Here is a 19,119-nt window from a genome sequence, read left to right as displayed (position 1 = left end):
GCTCTAGCTAAACACATAGAGAATAGCACAGGTATAATTCTGTTACAGGAATGACACTTGAGGAGTATGCTGGTGACATAGTATCTATTATCAGAATTCCTTTATGTTGTGGAAAGGGATAAATTTATAAGGCAAGTCCTGCAAAATTATATTTGTTTCCTAAATGCAGATTAAAGCTAAAAGGGGTTAAAGTACAACACGCAGAAAGAAAGGAAATGCTGAAGGGAGCCCTGGGCTTATCTCTAAGTGTGTCCCTGGTACCCAGAAAAGAAAAAAAGGAATAAGTTGCCCAGTGTGAGCAGTATACAGTTTGAATATTTTTCATTTAAAACCTAATAAAAGGCTAAGCTTTCATAGTGTTTTCTTCTTCATTTTGTTTGTTTGCTTTTCCATGTACTATATGTACTTTGTTTTTAACTTACAATTGTGAGCACTAGTCCTTTCTGGGTTTGAGGGCCTAATAGGTTGCACCAAATTGTTTCTGAACTAAAGGTGTCTTTAGGCCTATATTTCTGTTGAAGCAGAAAATGTTACAGGAAGAGCTTTAAAAAGATCATCCAGGTAGCTGCTTTTTATTATGGTGGGGAGAGTTCAGTGCTAACTCAGTATTTTTTTTTTCTTTTTAGGTGAAACATCTTGGGTAGAAGAACCCTGTGTGCCAATTGAAGCGCCTCAATGTCCAGATGGGTAGGATAAAGGAATTTGTCTTCTTAGCAGATAAAATCTTTGCAATGGTCAGAAATACTCTGGTGTTCTGAAACAGGTTTTCATATCTACAGAGAATAAAGTCCATGCCCTGAGGAATATTCTGCAGAGATAGTTTGTCTCTAGGAATGTTTGTTCTTTTAAAAAACCTTTGTCTTTTTTTTTGCACATTCATTGATCATTTACAGTTTAGAGCAGGGTACAGGAGTTCAAATTCAGATTAAAATTCAGATTGCAAAGACCTGGAAAAAATTGTTAGACTTATCTCAATGTTCATTTATCACAAATTGTTCATAGTCCATTTTCTTTTACCATACTGTATCTTTGACAATTCAGATAAGTCACCTTATGCAGTCTGTAATAAGAGTTAGAGTCTGTGCAATTCTTTAGGCAACAGAGTTGTTTGGGTTTTTTGGGGTTTTTTTTTGCTCCAATTATTTGCAGGAAGAAAGGTGTATTTAAAAGAAAGCTGTGAAGTAGCTTTATACCTACAAATGCTGAAAAAAATTTGCTATTTGTGCAGTATTTCAGAATAATAGAGGCTAGGCATAAAACACCATTTAAAAGTTGTCCTTGAAGAAAGATGAATTAATTTCTGGTTCAGTTATGGTATTTCTGATGTTACCAATTATTTTATTTTATTTTACTTTACTGCCAATTTAGTTTATTATAACAGTAAGACTATTAGCATTGTGACTTCTTTGTGGGTTCCTGCATGCACCTCCCAACCTAAGTATAAAAGTACACTTTATAGGTTAACAAATAACTTGCTAAGTTAACACAGTTTCATAGTCTAAAACTTGGAAAGTAGTGGAGGGGGGCTTCTTTAAGTGCTATAAACAGCATTGCAATATAAAGATCCATTTAATTTCAGATTCACATCAGTAAGCTGTTTTATGCAGACTATTTTATACAAACTGTTGATGCTAGTTTGCTTCTGTGTTTTGGAAAGACTGCTGTTAATGAGAAACAAACAGGGATAGTGATTACTGCCTGTATCTTTTTTCAGTATTATGACTGAAAGGATTATTTGCATTTTGTTCCTCCAGTGTTTCTTACAGAAGGATTGTACATTTGCTCTTAATATTGAAGTCTTTATTTATCTCACACTGTGTTATTAATTCTGGGGTGCACATGAATATTCTAGATCCTGCTTATAAAAGCTGAATTTATATTGTTAGAAATCTTAATAAGTCACCAACTCCCCAAACTTCTTTATGATGATAAACTTATATTTTCTTGTAGATTTACTCTCCCACCACTTATCCTTTTTTCAATGGATGGGTTTCGAGCAGAATATTTGGAAACTTGGAGTTCTTTGCTGCCAAATATTGAAAAACTCAGTAAGTTACCAAGGATGCTTTGACTGTTTCCCTTTAAAGTCTGCATGCAATCTCTCTGGTCCCTTTTGCTACTGTCATGCATATGTGTTTCTTAGCAATAAAAAAAATCACAAATCAGGTATCTCTCATCAGTTGTTTTTTTTCATTATTATATGTTCTGCATTACTTGTTGTATTTGCACAGCAAACATGACTTTATTTTTTTTATATGAGGCTTCTAAAATTGGTCACCAGCTTTTTATTAAATACACAGTTTAAAATATACATTAAAATACACTTTAAAACTGACAAAAAGTTCCAGATAAGGATTTCCTACACTCTCAGTACTGAATTAAAAAATAAATAGCTGATAAGGAATTGAACATTGAAGTATAATACATTGAGTTATTGGGAGATTTCTCTTTTTTTTCAAGTCAGATATTTTAAGATGTTAGCATGTTGATGTTATTGATCAAGTAACCATTTTCCATATTTCTGAATATTGTGAGGAAGAGTAAGTTGAAGATCTCTTGCTTGTGCTTTAAAGCACTTTAAAATTTGAGACCATTTTGCACACTTGGTTAAAACTCAGATCTCCAGACCCTTTGTACCTGGACAAAGTGTCTTCATATTTAGAAATTTCTTCTCAGCAGCAATAGTCTAAATTGACAGTATTTGTATCAGTTCTGAGTATATTACATTACATTTCTGTTGTGCTCATTTGAAAATTTCACATGTCTATTATGAAGTACTACATTTTACCAAATACTTAACAATCTTGTTTGTGGATAATGAGAGTATCCAGAAACCTGAACTTGCGCTGATGTGCAAACCTGGCTTCTTGGGCTAATCACTTGTTCTCTGATGTCATTCTGACTGGAAGGAACTTGAATCAGTTCAGGAGTCATAAACGCTGAAGTCAGTAGTCAGTTCCAAGCTTTTGAAACAAGGTGAAAAGGAAATGCCAAACTTGCAACAAATACCATTCTGTGTCTATGTTTCCAAGAAATCCTTTGAAACAAGAACCAGTCTAATTCAGCATTGCTCATATTTGTGGTCAATTTGAGTAATTGTTTATGCACATTCATGCTTATATTTCTCAGAAATCTACAGGAATGGGAAATTTCTTTCTTTGCAAAAGGAAAAATATAATGTTGGTTTGTAGCATAAAATCTTTCCTCTCTATTAATGTCTTTAACCTAGAACTTTCAGTAAAGGTAATCAAGCTTAAAGAATATGTACACTATGAATATAGATCCTATATTGTGCAAGAGAAATCCATAGAAAATTTTGCTGATTTTCTCATGTCTTTCAATTATTCAGTTTTTCAGCCATTCTTCAAACACTCTTTAAGCCTTTTTTTTCCCCCTGTATCACATTGGAACAGTTTTGTTGAAAAATTTCACACTTTCATTGTTTCAGTTGCTTAGTTAAAATCAGCTTCTCTTCTTTGATTGAAATGCTCTACAACAATGAATAAAGTGTGTTTGAGCATGAATGAAATAATAATCTGCTTACAGATTATTACGGTTTAATAACTTTGAACTGAACTTTGTCCATGTGAGTTAGATGTAAAAACATCATTAAGGCATTTTCCAGTCTTTCTGTATTTGTTTTGAGGGTAAATAAGTTGAATCTTACAGTCTGTTTAGACATTACACATGAGTGTGTGCTAAGTACTTTGATTGATGAAAAATAACGCAGTGTTTCGAGATACAGGTAGGACACCTGGGCTGGGATGCACTCAAAGGCAGAACATCTGCATTTAGAAATATTCTTGGAGATGTCTGCATGTGAGATGGTTATATGCTCATTGAAGTCAGTGCCTTTATATTTAATATAGTCTGCACAGGGCAGTGCAAGAACTTAGAGGACAAGTCAGCTCAATCAACAGCCAGAGGGTGCCACAGGACTAATTGTTGCCCTAAAATCTGTGGTTTTGGTATACTTCAGAGTGCCATGACCTTCAGCAGTCATTCAGGAGAAGACAGATCTCAAAGTGATTTGCATCAAAACTGTAAAGTTTCATGCAGATGTCTTGGATATCAGAGGGTTTCTCAAAAGGCGCCTGGCTCCAGTGCTTAAGCAATTGAGTCCTTCCCTGCTTGTCACCAATCAGCTCTGCAAAATATCTTGTTTGGTCTGACCTCAGACTTCAGTCTCATTGCATAAACATGTAGGTAGGACATTTTGGATCTCAGAAGTATCTCAGAAATTTATTTGGTTTGGCAGACAGGATGAAGGAGGAGCATCTGGAGACCAGACAGGATCATTAAAGATTTCTCAAATGACCTTAGGCCTCTAGGCTTTAGGCAGCTGAATTGGGGATCCAGGGCCACTGACTGCATGGGACAGTAGGCTTAGCTCACAAGGAGACATCAGAATTTTATAAGTCTTAAGTCACATTTCTGCATCTAAAACCACAGCAACTGATTGTGGTGATTTTTGTTAAAAAAAATATAAGGAAATGTATATTAATACCCTGATCTTTTGCAGAAACATGTGGGACACATTCAAAATACATGAGAGCTGTTTACCCCACAAAAACCTTCCCAAACCACTACACTATTGTCACAGTAAGTGAGAATTTTTATTTTTCCTTTTCATTATCTGGATGACACAGAAAGGATTTTGTAGTGCCTATCTTTTTCTGGGAATTGGGAGTTCATAGATATAAGAGAAAGATAGAGATGCTGAGATGGTGCATACAAGCATGACCTGTGTGGCTATACATGTTGTGCTATCTGTCCCTGACCTGTGAGCCAGTTATTCCTGATCCTTATCAGTTTAATTGGATATGGGTGGGCATGGGTGAGGACACAGCCTTTTGATGATAGCGTTTGTTAGGGTGGGTTTGGCAGCTGACACACACCCACGGGACATAAGGGTACTTAATGCACAGCACATCAGGTTTTAATTGGGCTGGAAAAGGGAGTTTGATGGGTGCACTGAATTCATTGGCAGGAAGACCATCTGGGTGAATCAGTAAAGCACTCTGTCTCTAAGATAAAACAGTTCTTTAAAAATTGCAACACTGTAGCCGTGTGCATTGGAGGATAGTTTAGGGTACATTTGATTTCAGGACCAAGCATTTTATTTTGTTTATTCTCATTTTACAGGGATTGTATCCAGAATCTCATGGTATCATTGATAACAACATGTATGATGTAGGCTTGAATGCACATTTCTCACTTTCAGGGGAGGAAAAATTCAAACCTGAGTGGTGGAAAGGGCAACCAGTAAGTTTGTTTTTCATATGATATTTATGTCAGAGTGGTTTGTGTCATATCATAAAACAATGCAAAAAGAGAATAAAATTAAAAACTGTCCAGTATATTTGCAGAAAGAAGTAGATAACCTGTAGGGTTCATATTATAGGCTGCCTACAAAATAATTTGCTTGTTATGAAAATAAAAGAGACTTAAAATGTTCACTTAATGTGGCAGTTAGTAAAAAAAGACTGAAATATTTTGTCTAGTGCTGGAGTGAATTTCTTGTCACAGGGAAATACAGTAAATTTTTGGTATGATTTGATTTTGGGTTATCTTTTTTGCTTGTCTTTTGATGACTTGCTACAAAACAAAATTAGTTTCCAAATTATGTCTATTTACACATATCTGTTTGCAAATGTCCAGGCATTTAAAAACAATGAAGGAAGTGGTAAATAGCTTAATTTCTAAAAAAGTCAATTATATATAACATATAGCAGATTTCATAATAAACTCAAATTGTACCCATGGTTATGATCAATATTATTAGTTTCCTAGAAATATCAAGTTCTAATAATGGTGCTGAAAAAACCCCAAATATATGCAATATGTTGTATATTTACTTAACATACATTTATATATATGTGTGTGTGTGTGTCTGTATAGTAATGTTTATAATAGACTGAAATATCCAAATTTTGGTGCTGGGTTTTTTTTTCCTGGAGAATTCCATCAAGTTTGTAATGTTGCACTTTTTAGGTGCACTTTTTAGGATTTATAGAAATATGCCCTCTTATAATAAAATCATATAATTAGAATCTATATCTGGAATAGAAATAGATACAAACCAAAATGAAACTAATAGAATATTTCAGTTGGAATGGACTTACAGTTATCATCTAGTCTAGCTGCCTGACTGACTCAGGGCTGGCCAAACATTAAATCACATTTTTAAGGGCGTTGTCCATATGCCCCATAAACAGTGACAGGCATAGGGCAGCAACAACTTCTTTAGGAATCCTGTTTCAGTGCTTGAAACTGTATGTGCGATAAAATATTTCCTAATGTCAAGTCTGAATATCCCTAAGACAGCTTCTTCCATCTTCATGATCCTGGGGTTTGCCAAGAAAACAGGAAAAAGGATCACTGCCCATTGCCATTTATGGAAATACCTATATTTTTTTTTTCCTATGCTGAGAATATCCAAGAAATGACAACATCATGGTTTCCATGCTACTAATTTTTCTTCAGAATGTGCATGTAGGAAACAAAACTTCATATCAGATATGGTCCTTAGGTAACTGTAATGTGTGAAAGGAGAAGGAAAAATGCATGCTTGCAGCACATATTTTTACTTTTGTGATCTGAAGTCCTCCTGAAGTGGTGACAAAAAAATCATTTGTTTGTATCTTTACCCAAAGGTCTGGCTGACAGCAATGTACCAAAATTTGACAGCAGGCACCTTCTTTTGGCCAGGCTCTGATGTTCCAATTGGGGGAACATACCCCACCTTGTACAACAAATACAACGGGTAAGATTTGATAGGGCTTGCACTAAATTCCTGCAGATTACTCCAGAAATCCAAACTGCTATTTGACAGTTGAAGGAAATGGAATACAAGATTTTAAAACAAGCCTGACAGATAAGTGCCATGTCACATTGTCCTGGTTATGTCATGGAATGACCAAAAATACTTGAAATTTTCAAAACCATTCAGGGAATTCACAATAAGAAAGTCAAAGGGTACTGTATATTCTGTTCTCCTAGACAATTTGGAAGCCTTAGCCAACTGTAAAACACAAGGAGAGCATCCTGGAGATGATTAGTAGCCACTGCTAAACTGCACCAATGATTGCCATTTCTCCATGCATAAAATCAACAGATATTATATAGCATTTTAAAAATACTTGCACTTGAGAATAAGCTTTCAGATAACCTATACCGTAAGTCAACAAACACAAAGTAGGAAGCCATGGCAAGAGGCTGTGGGAGACAGAAATCATTGTAGAGAGGCGGCTGGATGGGGAAGCTACTGAAGAAAGAGGGGCTCTAAATTTCCTTTGGTCTTGTTTACATGTTTGATCATGTGCACACAGCTGTTGAATCATAATTCTTGTGAAGAACCAATTGCCTTCATAGTTTTTGTGGCATTATTTTTGTTGTGTTTTTTTTTTTTTTTTTTTTTTTTTTTTCTGTTTGTGTTTCTTGTAGTTTGTTTGTTTGTTTTGCTATGAAAGCATTGATATTAGTAAAATATTTCTAGATTTTTCATGATTGTGAAATGATGATTGTGAGATGATTGCAGTGTACTTCCCACAACTCTTCACATTTAGAAAAAGAATCTAAAGCAAGCATAGAACCAGAAGTCTTTATAGATAACAGACTTTGCAGTGATGTGTGGGCTTGATACTCAGAAAACACCTGAATACTTTAAATAACCACCATAGAGCTTGTGCATTACTTTGAGGGAAAGCAGAGCTATTTAATGGGTGAATGCTTTAATAGGAAACAAAGCATGATCTCACAAAGACTTTGATGGGATTATTACTTACTTTTAAAATATGAAAGTTCAAGCCTTTTACATGCTGGAAAGAATAAAAATTATTCTACCTTGTATTTCAGGTTTATTTCCAGAACTTAAATTTTTTTGCATGTGTTTACAAATATATGAGTAATCTCACCAACGCAGGTTTGTGTTTGCAAAATCAGGGTCAGTCTAATCACCACATAAAGTGACTTACATTCAATTAAAAATGAGAGCAGTCAAATTAATTGCAATACCATGTTAGAATGCATCATTCTTAGTTCCAGATCTGTGACTTTAATATAGGACTAGAGTATGGATACTTTCTCTGTATCTAGGAAATAGAAATGCTAGTCAGATAGTCTTGTTAACATCATATCTTTTTTTAATTATTTTTTCTTTTCAGTTCAGTTCCATATGAAGAGAGAATTTCAGGAATACTGAAATGGCTTGATAATGCCCAGCCTAAGAGGTAACACTTTGTAATATCTACCTGCTTTGTGAGACTCTGGCTTAGAAAGATTTTAATGCCTAGCAATTGAAATTTCTATTGGTGTTTGTGAAACATGGAATCTTCGTCACCATTTCAAATGTTTATTTGCTGAACTTAAGCCTGTTCTGTATCTTATCATAGGTATAATAAGACTGTAGGTACAAAAGATTAAAAAGTGAACATATATCTGAACAAGATGTACTGTTGTATGAGTTTTATTTGATCTGTCTTTTTTCTTGGTGCGTGGCCTATAGGAAACATTGAATATTCAGTTTCTAGTCTGAGTGCATGGATGAAAGATTTTACATGAAGGCTGTTGCACAAGAAAGGTTAAATACATGAAAGTAGTTGCAGTAAATAATTCAGGTTAAAAAATAAATGTCAGTGCTGATCTTGGTGTTAACTTTGTGACGTGTAAAGAAATTAAATATGACAAGTTGCTAATAAAATCCTAATGTATTAGGAGATTCTCTCTAGAGTCTCACTGTTTAGTCAGGAAGAGCTCTTTCAGGCGGTAGTTCCATTTACATCTTGAAAAGGATTGTTTGCTCTGGTGTCTGAGATCTTTTCCAGAGTGATATCTGTTACAGATATTGGATATTGTGTCTGAAATTGTAACTTCAAAGAGCCCATGTTGATTAATTACAAAAGAGGAAGTTGAATGATTATATTTGCTGTATGGGCTGTTATCAAGTTTTACAGAGGTTATTTATAATTCCTTTTAAAATGTCATTTAATATTGCTTCTTTTTTTATTTTTATTTTTTATGCAAGTGTTCTCTTTAGATGCTGCACCTAAATTCTCATAATGTTCCATTCTTATTTATTTCTGACTCAAGGCCTGATATATACACTTTATATATTGAACAACCAGATCAATCTGGACATTCATTTGGACCTGTTAGTGCTGGTGTAAGTAGTTTCTATATTTTTCTTATACTTAATTACACTAAAAATGGTGTTGCACCATGAACTTAACCAGTTTATAGACCTGAAAAGGATAGTAGATGAAAAATTGCCATGACAGTTTTATGACTTTTTATTAAGAATTTTTGCTTGTGGTTGAGCCCCTTGTTATGATTCCCACACTGTGTGTGAATCAAAAGAACCATAAACCAACCAGACTGGCAGAAAATAATTTCAGATCTTACTATTAGAAAAAATATTAATATTTATATTTAGACTGAACTTTAATTACATTACTATGTGCTATTTGGAAGCATGTGGCCTGACAAATCTTCAGAGCTGTCTTTTATTTATTCCTACACTGTACTTCAATGTTTACTAATTTTTAACCCAAAAGTATTACATTTTTACTTGCATGAAGGCAAAAAGTTCGTCATTTAAGGATCTTAGATGTAACTGGTTTATCTCACAGGTAATCATAGCCTTACAGGCAGCAGATCAAGCACTGGGGATGCTCATGGATGGACTTAAACAAAGAAACCTGCACAAGTGTGTAAACCTCATTGTTTTAGCTGATCATGGTAATGTATATACTTCTTTTTTCAATTTAATTTTACTGAGTCACTGTTTGATTCCTCTGTGAAATTTGTGGGTTTAGTAATGTTAATCCATTATATAAACCACTTTATCTTCCTTGATGTATGAACAAGAACTGCTTCTATGTTGCCCTTTAGGGATGGAGAAGACCTACTGCAAACAGTTAGAATACATGACTGATTACTTCAAAGTGGTGGATTTCTATGTGTATGGTGGGCCTGCAGCTCGCATTCGAGCACAGAATGTTCCAAAGGACTATTTTACCTGTGAGTATGGGCCAGTCCTGGGACTGAGCGATCAATATAGCAGGAAACAAACAAACAAATAAGGAAACAAACAAACAATATATAAGAAAACAGATAATCAATAGTAATTAGCAGTGTGAGCAGCTTACTGTTTCCCTTAACTTGAGTTCAACATCCGTGGAAAGTGTTTTGGGTATTTTTTTCAAGAATTACTTTAGATGGAATTTAAGGTGAGAAAAGATTGTTGCAGACTCTAATTGGTACTTTCTTGGCATGGAAAGATGAAGTAAAGGTGGTGTGTATATATATATATATATTTTTTTTTTTTTAACTGGACTTCAGGTCTTTCATAAGTGCTTTACTCTTCCCAGATTTCTTGTGCAACAATACTAGTCAATCTTTTTGGAGCAATGAATATTTCTGTGTTTACAAAGTTACAGAATCTGAACCTTAGCACAGTGGCATCTAAGCCTTGGTTAAGCCTTTTAGCTAGTATCTCAAAAGAACAGAAAATTGAAACCATGTGAGCTAACTCAGACTTGAAATAGATACCGTGCTACCAGATTGGGGAAAAAAAAAAAATCCCAGAACCTTCTGTTCAGGGAAAAGAATGGAGAAAAAATCATGGAAATGCTCTATGTATTGACTTCAAAGAACTTTTAAAGTATTGTAAAAGACGTAGTCATTGCAGGTCGCAAATAAGAGCTGGGATCCCATTCTACTTTTAATTCATATTTTATAATTGTACTTATATTTGAAGGCACAATATTTATATGATATAAAGCAGACTTTCATTGGATTAAGTCAGACAAAAGCAGAGTAATGAGCTGAGTAAAGGATATTCATGTTTTTTCTGTGTCTCAATCACAATAAAATTGTTGACTCATTTCCTCTAATAGTCTTAGATTTTCTGTAGGAATTTTTCTTCCATGAAGTGCTCAGATTTGCTTTTTAGAAAGTTAATATCAAGTGGTTAAATCATTCTTTCAAAATGTGCAAGGCAAAAATACCAAGATAGACTGAAATTTCCTCTGTGACTGTTGCTGGAAGCAAAATACAAGACAAGTGCTCCAGGTCTTGTTCAATGTGAAAAAGGTTATGCTTCAAACAGGGGTTAGATAGGAGAAAAAACCTTGGGTCTGTTGGCTTTAGGTGTAGGCAGTCATCACCAGGGTAGTTTTCTAGTCTGTCCTGATGTACCCAAAGTTCTAGTGTTCTTGTTACTTCCACAGGCACACTTACAGGCATTCACCATCAGAAACGTAACATTCCTACCTGTGGAGGGCTATAGTTGCCACAATCTTCACAAGCTGATAAAGAAAATCAACATTATAGGCAAAAATAATGTTTTAAGTTGTTCTCACAAGGCTCTTTGTTTTGTATATTAATTCATCTTTTCTTTTTAACAGTTGACTCAGCTGGAATCGTTAAGAACCTCACAGTGAGTAAATATTCTCATAACTTTTACTCATAGCTACTCATAATAGGAATCTGAAGAAAAAAGTTTGTAAAAAAATGAGACTATGGTGCCAGTTTAAATAGTGTACTGACTCCAGTGTATCACGGGAGACAGTTCTGGAAGTTGTTCAAAGATGATGCACAAAGGTTTGCCATAGGGGATCTCTGTTCAGAGAAAATTTTTCTGTACTTCACTTTGAAAGAGAAGTGGCTGCTTCAGGGGCAGAAACTAGGGTGTATCTTCATGATAGAAGAGAATACAGCACAGAGGTGCTTTAGACAATAGGCATCTGTTAGCACTAGAACACAAGTGTTGCACTCAGGCTAGCCTAAAGTAACTTTTCCACACAACATAGTAGAGCGCATTGCCCCAAAGTGTTGTAGAGGCTAGAAATATATGTAGGAGGAGGGGATTTTAGACCAATAAATGCAGCACTGTAAGAGCTTTTAGACCTATACCACAAGGATCATCTGACTTAAAAAGTTGCTGAAGCCTAGAAGAAACTAAGCAGGTATGAAAAAGAAACTTCATTCAATACTTGGCTTGTTCTTACACACTTTCTCTAAGTGTCTGATTCTGGAAGTTTTGGAGATCTGATTTCAAACAGAGTACTAGACAAGATGGGCCTTTGTTAACAGGTATATGACTCTCTTAGGACCTCTTGACATATTGCTGAACTAGTTGCAGTGCTTGCAGTGCAATGCTGCACCACAACAGGGCCCTGTACTGGTAGTTCTGCTTGGAACTGAGCCATGCTGAATGGATGTAGTGCTTGAGGGCAGGTCCAAACTTGCCTGTGTCTCCCATGTGGGTACATTTTGACAGCTGAGTTCTGAAAGATACAAACAACGAAGTGCAGAACAGAGTGCAAACCAAAGGAAGACCAAACCTATTTCTTTTACTGCAAGGTGATGTGTCAGTGCATAGTTCTTTCCTTATACATTTTTAGACAGATAATTCACTTCCTTTTTTTTTTTTTTTTTTTTTTTTTTTTTTTTTTTTTTTTTTTTAAGTGTTCAAGACATACATTTATATATATGGCATGAATGTGCTGGATAAACTAAAAGACTTGTAGGACAGTTGTCTTTTTGTTGTCTTTTCTTTTACAATTTACAGTGAGTTAAACATTTAAACTGCTTGCTCTCAGTGTGCTGTCATAACTTCTCCTTTTCTTCATTGGCAGTTCTGTGGCTTGTCCTGGGCTAAGCAGTAGACAGGTGTTGTACATTTAGAAAAAATGCTCTGTTTGTAAAAATCCTGGGCTCCCAAATGGATATATTTCCAATAAATCACCACAAGAGGTCTCCCTGTAACCTGTTGAACATGTGGGAATAGGTTCAACGGCTGGAAATAGCTGAAGGAGCTTTCTCAGTGCTCCATCCCCTGCCTCACTGTAGGATGTGGAGTCTGTCACATCACAGAGCATTGGTATGAGAGGAATATCACAATTTACATGTTTTCAACCTCAGCTGAAACTGCTACTGCTAATAGTTACAGAGATGTGACATCTTGTGCCTTATGGGAATAGCCTGGTATCATGATGTGTCTTCTTTCCTTTTCTCTTCATAAATAGTTGTTGTATTTTGTCTGTCAAGTTATTAGAATGAGGGTTTTTTGCAGAGAAGGGAGTTATGTGTTGTATATTAATTGCCAGTGAACAGACATAAGTCATATGCTGATTTCCTTTATTTTTTCTTTTAATTAGACATCTTCTCCTGGGCTAGCAAACACATTGAATCCTTATTTTTCACATTCCTGGCTTCCTCCTTGATGGAATCAAAGTTCTTCTTTGATGACTACTGAGGCACAGTAACTACGTGTCACTTGTTAAGTCCCATGTCACTTGTTAAAGTCTGTATCCTGTGCAGAGCATACAATTCTAGTATTTAGAAGTGAAGATGTCAGACCAGACTTCAAGCATGGAATAGTTTGTGCAGCCTGTATGGTAAAACAGGTCGACTTCTGTGGCCTACCCAGCTTCCTAGCAGCTCTTCCCTTAGTGTTTTAGATATTCTGGGTTATCCCAGTGCTGGATTCCTGATCAGGGCAACACTTCTGAAAATTTGCCAGGATTCTGGCAGTCAGCTGTAGTGGCTTCTAATGGCTATATATAGTTAAGTCTTTGCAGTATTTCATATGGTTATCATTAGGCTCACAATTCCAAGCTCTTCCATGCACTGATGCAGCAGTTATATGAACACATTAAATGTGGATGTAAAAGCCAAAACCTTTAGCTAACAGCTGAGCAATGGACATTTACATGTTCGGGCTTGCAGCTAAAACCCTAGACTGTGCTATATTGTGTATACTTGGCTTGCTTTGTTATTTATCTCATGGTAAAGTGACAGAAGGTGGCAGAAATAAACTACCAGGGAACTTTCTCTTGTGAGGTGTCATATTACCAACTAGATGCCAATGACATTAGTACAGAAATATAGACTAAACAATTCTACTGAGTGTCTTTAAGCCTTAGATGTACTTTTACCACAGTATTTGTGGACTTGATATACAAATTGTGCGTAGTTGACTTTCAAAGAGTTCCCAAAAAGTGTCGCCTTTCCTTGCATTGCTTCTGGGGCCAAAAATGACATCTGCAGGTCCAAGAAGCTGTCTGTAAATAATGGGCTTTGTGCTTGCCTTCCTATCACTAAGATATTTATGATAATTTTGAATGATGGGCAGTTTTTTTGAAACTGAGCGAAACTCGTGACTGGACTCTTTCCCCTTGCACAGTGCAGAAGATCCCCTCAGCACTTCAAGCCCTACCTGACCCCTGACCTGCCCAAACGATTCCACTATGCTAACAACATTCGTATTGATAAAGTTCATCTTTTGGTGGATCGACAGTGGCTGGCTGTGAGGTAACATAATTTGTGTGATTGTTATGCTATTTTTTTCATCCCACTCTCATCCCTTTAATTTCCTTCACAGATGCTTCATTTCCTGTTTTGCTTTAGACTTGTTACATTTCCATGTTTGTTACAGTTAAAATCATACTATGTGTGAAAAGGAAATATGGTTGTTTTGGTGTCACCAAACAATTGTCCAGGACAAACAAAAAGAAATGTGCACTGACAAAGATCTTATAATCACCCTATTTTAAACTGTGTTCAAATTTTTTGGGCCTCTGAAAACAGGATACCTGCACTTGACAACTGTGCATTGAATTGGTATGGGGTGACTATCTCTATTTCTTCATGTGTCTTAGCAATATGGGTAGATAAAAATAAGTGTTAGTCACTATGTCAGAATATTCTGCTGTGTTGTTAATTCTATAACCCATCCCCACATTATGTACATGTCTCTTCACCTTTCAGAATCCATGATGAAAATGCACTGTCTTGTAATGCAAAATCCCTTGCAGTCTTAGTTATATTATTCCACAGAGGCTAACAGCAGAATTCTCCCATTGTAAGTTTTCTGTTAAAATGCCAAAGAATATAACTAGGAATTCTTTCGAAACAGATTACACTTGTTCTGCAACCTGCAGCTAGGTAAAGGCCTCAGTTCAAAAATAGCCATTTTTTCAATTTGCTTTGAAAATACTATTTCACTGTACACTCATAGCCAGCTAGGATAATTTATTACTGTCCATAGCAATTTCTGTTAAAGGAGAAAGAGGTCTTCATAGACATGAACACTGTGATGAACCATAAGTACTGCAATATGATGACAGAGTCAGTTCTCAAGGAATAATTTAGTCTGTGAGCCACAACGACTGTTATTAAGTGCTTCAATTAGTGTCATTTTTATTTACACTCTGTGATGGTTTCTCCTTAGGGAAGAAGGTTACACATCTTGTGATGGAGGTAACCATGGCTATGACAATGAATTTAAAAGTATGGAGGTGAGATGATTTCTATTCTATTATTCCACTTTCTTATATGCAAAATCATGATGTGCCTGGTAAATCACCAGAATACAGAACAATGAGATTTTTTGCAGTGAGCATTTTCTTTTCTGGCCACAAGACATGTAAACTGCTAACACATACTAGGTCCAAATATTTTTATTGCCTTTCATCGATGTGTACAGGGCCTAGTAAAAAGTCTGGGCTTACTTTACCTGCTTGGAGACAGGTAGACTACAGTAAACCAAGTATATCATGTTTAGCTACAGGACACTGAATTCTTTTGCTCTTTCATTCTTCCACTGAGGCAATGACTGAAAAATCTCCATAGGCTCTGCGAGTTTATCTGAGCATCTGAAAGCCTGTATGCTCAATAAACTAAATCTCATGGTCTCTGCTTATCTTACAAGAGTTAATCATATCACCAGAACAAAACCATAATTTGCTATACTGTATGTTGGTATAGCCTGTGTTGCATTTTCACCTCATTTTCACTTCTGGTTACAGTGAAAATATTTTGAGGTCTTGGGCTTTTGGTTTTTTATATACTTTCTGTGATGTGAACCTTTAACAAAAGTCAAGCATGACACTCTAAGTCCCATATTCTGTGCCTAAGAATCAGATCCTTCCACATCTTTACAGGTATGTTAAAACCAAATGTCAGTGATCAGAATTGTGCTGAATGTTTGTATGGAAAGAAAAGGTAAATTCTGGTTACCATGGAAACCTTAATAATAGATGGCAGTACACATGTGCCACGAGAGATGCTTTTAATTTTTTTTTTAAGAAAGGAGAAAAATGTCATCTTTCTATAATATATTGGAAATTCCTTTTCTGTTATGGACACATAATATTATTTTAGAACAGATCATTGTCCTGTTAGTCATGTTTCCTGTATCTCCTGGCAGGCAGCTCAGGAGGCTCATAAAGCAGTAGAAACTCCTATGAGACTGTACATAGTATCAGTGTTCAGCAGCAAGGCTGGCAGGCTCCAGAAGGGCTGTCCAGGACTGCATTGTGCCATTGGTGGTACAGATGCAGATCTCTGCTCAGTTTGGAATGGGCTTCTGCAGTTTCCTGCTCCTGGCTTTAACCATGGCCATAGACTCTTAGGTGACCCAAAGACATCAGAGTGCAACAGGTATTAAAAAACACCCCCAAACAAAATAAGATTCATTATATAGTTTAAAATATCCTTCTAAATGAATTTTTGCTTTGCATTTTTCTTTGTATTATGTGCAATGGCAGAAATTTGCCTTCCTTACCAGAACAATCCTGTATTTTTAACTTCTCTGAAAAGGCTGTTTCTTGTTCCATTGTCTCAGTTTTCATAAGGTACAACTGAATTGGTTTTGACTTTAGATTCCTTTAGATAACCCATTTTTTTATTATTACTATTATAATCCAGGCTATATTCTTAGCATATGGCCCAAGCTTTAAAGAGAAAACAGAAGTGGATGCTTTTGAAAACATTGAGGTTTACAACCTTATGTGTGGTGAGTAGAAGCAATCCAGTACTTTAGATGATAACGTTCTAGTATTTTCAAATACCAGTGTTGTAAGAGATAAAAGAAGCACAGCTGAAAATCGAGTGAATTAATTCAAAACCAAAACACTGATGCCATGCTCTCAGGCCTTTTTCACACTGCCAAGAAGTTGACTAACAGAAGTTGTTCTGCTTTGGAGGTTTTTTCTGACTGCAGAAGAATTCCACTAAAGAATCAGAGGGAACCACACCTGTCACATGGGTTTGCTGTCAAACTGATGCCTGTGGAATTGTGGATAAGAATCCTGTAGAGAGTAACTGCTCATGCACATAACTTAGGATGGACCATTGCAGTCCCAGCAGTGTGCAGTTAGGAAGCATGTGCTCAGAAAATATGGATTAAAGCATCACATAAAAATGCAATAGGCTATTAGGTTTCACAATGTGATGCACTTGCAATAACATTTATACTTTACATTAAACTGTCTAATTTTGTAAATGTTATGACAATGTATAAAGCTGTACCAACAGTACTCAAATCCATAGTTACTAAATCTTGATGCAGTGGAAGATAGCAGAGAACCTTCAGACCTAGCAAACTGCAAGTTGGTGGGAGTAGTTACCGTAATAGTTTAAATAATGGCATAAACTATTTCCTCTACCTTTAAAAATTACTAGGAAATGAGTAGAATTGGAAAGAGAATAACTTTTTAAAACACTGTTTTAGTCTTAAAGTATGTTTACAAATTTCAAATGTTTCAACAGATTTGCTGCGTATAGTACCAGCAGAAAACAATGGAACACATGGCAGCTTGAATCACCTCTTAAAGAAACCTTTTTACAATCCTTCACATCCAAAGGAAGTCACGTCTCCCTCTTCATGTCCAGTATTCAATCTGACTTCTGCAGATGACCTGGGATGCAAATGTGAACAAGTAAATAGGGGTTTCTGGCATCTTTTAATCATCTTTGTCAAGTGTGTTCTGCTTTCTTTGTTTTTTCCTAAATAAGGGATTCATTTTGAATGATTCTCTTCTTTTTTACAGACTTCAGATGAGCTAAATGGGAGATTAAATCTCACCACAGAAGAAAGTAAGTAGCAAAAAATGAAAAGGGCAGCAGTATTTTTAAATCTCCTCCTGGTTTATATTTTATGTCACTGGCTTCAGTGGGAATTTTTGCAATGTTAATTAAAATAGAAAGTGAAGTAGGAAAATCAGGTCAGAAGCATATTTTTTAAATTTTCCCCTTTGTTGCTTCGCGTATCTGTCTCTCAGGTCAGCTCAGCGTCGGCTGGGCCACCCTGCTAGCTGTGATATGCCCAACAGTACCTTTGCGTGGGTCTTTGGCTCCGCAGTGCTTTTGCCTTAGCTGTCTCGGCCATGGTTCGAAAGAGGGGACACTCCAGGCTCAGGGAGAAAAGGTTTTATTCGGGTAACTCAGGGGGCAGCCCCTGGTTCCAGGCCTGTGCCTCTGGGGAGTGACCCCGGGCCTCGGTTACAGGGGGTTTTTGTTCCCCCAAAATCTCGGGGGTGGACACAAGTTACAAGACCAATCAAACAAAGCCAGGTGGGTAAGGTCAAAATGCAATACACAACATTAACAAATCAGGTGAATTTGGGATGGAGTCCTAGGAGACCCACCAATCACTGTCAGACACCTCTCCTGAAGGTTCTGGGGTCTGGGGGATGATGGACATGTGGGGGAGAAATACAATGGGATGGGGGAAAATACAATAGGATGATCGAAACCCAGGGCAGAGGATTAGAGTTGTCTTGGCAACTCTTATCAACCTCTGATAAGCACAATCCAAGACAGGAACTTTACCTGGCTAGGGTTAAAGTCCAAATCACATCAAACCTACAACTAAGAAACCTATGATACCATTTCAGCACCCCCACACCCCTTGCATTTCTTAAAAAACAAAATCTGTTGTAGCAACATGTATATATAGGAATAGGATCTGTACCCCATCAAAATTTTGGAAAAAACCATACCAATTTCAATGGTCTTGAAGAAAATCTGATCACTGTCAGGCTATGTGACATAACTCTTGTTCTGACATTATTATCCATATCCCTATGTTACCAATATATGTATCCATATCCCTGTATCCATAGCTTTACCTTTCTCTGATCAAAAATTCCCATAGATACTTCTTTCTGCTTTCTTAAATGGGGTTTCTGGAAATTTTGGGAAACATTTTAATGTCTCCTAGTCAATTTCACTCCACTGACAAGTTAAATTCAAAATGTTTACATTAGTATGAAATTTCAAAGAAACAAGAACTGGCAAATCTGATATATTATATTGACATTTGTACAT

The 19,119-nt window shown here is 36.2% G+C and overlaps 1 protein-coding gene across 1 annotated transcript in view; it reads left to right on the top strand.

Moving 5' to 3' along the window:
* Nucleotides 1-19,119, top strand: part of ENPP3 (ectonucleotide pyrophosphatase/phosphodiesterase 3) — a 37,057-nt gene that overhangs the window by 8,165 nt on the left and 9,773 nt on the right. Inside the window, exons 5-19 of the mRNA XM_083858018.1 lie at nucleotides 627-687; nucleotides 1,951-2,048; nucleotides 4,523-4,602; nucleotides 5,146-5,265; nucleotides 6,657-6,766; nucleotides 8,166-8,231; nucleotides 9,091-9,163; nucleotides 9,630-9,738; nucleotides 9,892-10,020; nucleotides 11,409-11,440; nucleotides 14,192-14,319; nucleotides 15,239-15,305; nucleotides 16,717-16,804; nucleotides 17,560-17,729; nucleotides 17,841-17,886. Coding sequence (XP_083714144.1) covers nucleotides 627-687; nucleotides 1,951-2,048; nucleotides 4,523-4,602; nucleotides 5,146-5,265; nucleotides 6,657-6,766; nucleotides 8,166-8,231; nucleotides 9,091-9,163; nucleotides 9,630-9,738; nucleotides 9,892-10,020; nucleotides 11,409-11,440; nucleotides 14,192-14,319; nucleotides 15,239-15,305; nucleotides 16,717-16,804; nucleotides 17,560-17,729; nucleotides 17,841-17,886 — 1,377 coding nt within the window. The remainder of the gene's footprint in view (nucleotides 1-626; nucleotides 688-1,950; nucleotides 2,049-4,522; nucleotides 4,603-5,145; nucleotides 5,266-6,656; nucleotides 6,767-8,165; nucleotides 8,232-9,090; nucleotides 9,164-9,629; nucleotides 9,739-9,891; nucleotides 10,021-11,408; nucleotides 11,441-14,191; nucleotides 14,320-15,238; nucleotides 15,306-16,716; nucleotides 16,805-17,559; nucleotides 17,730-17,840; nucleotides 17,887-19,119) is intronic.

Source organism: Zosterops lateralis (genome assembly GCF_965231275.1).
Source record: "Zosterops lateralis genome assembly, chromosome: 3".
Taxonomy (NCBI): domain Eukaryota; kingdom Metazoa; phylum Chordata; class Aves; order Passeriformes; family Zosteropidae; genus Zosterops; species Zosterops lateralis.
This window is presented reverse-complemented; position numbering and strand designations above follow the sequence as displayed.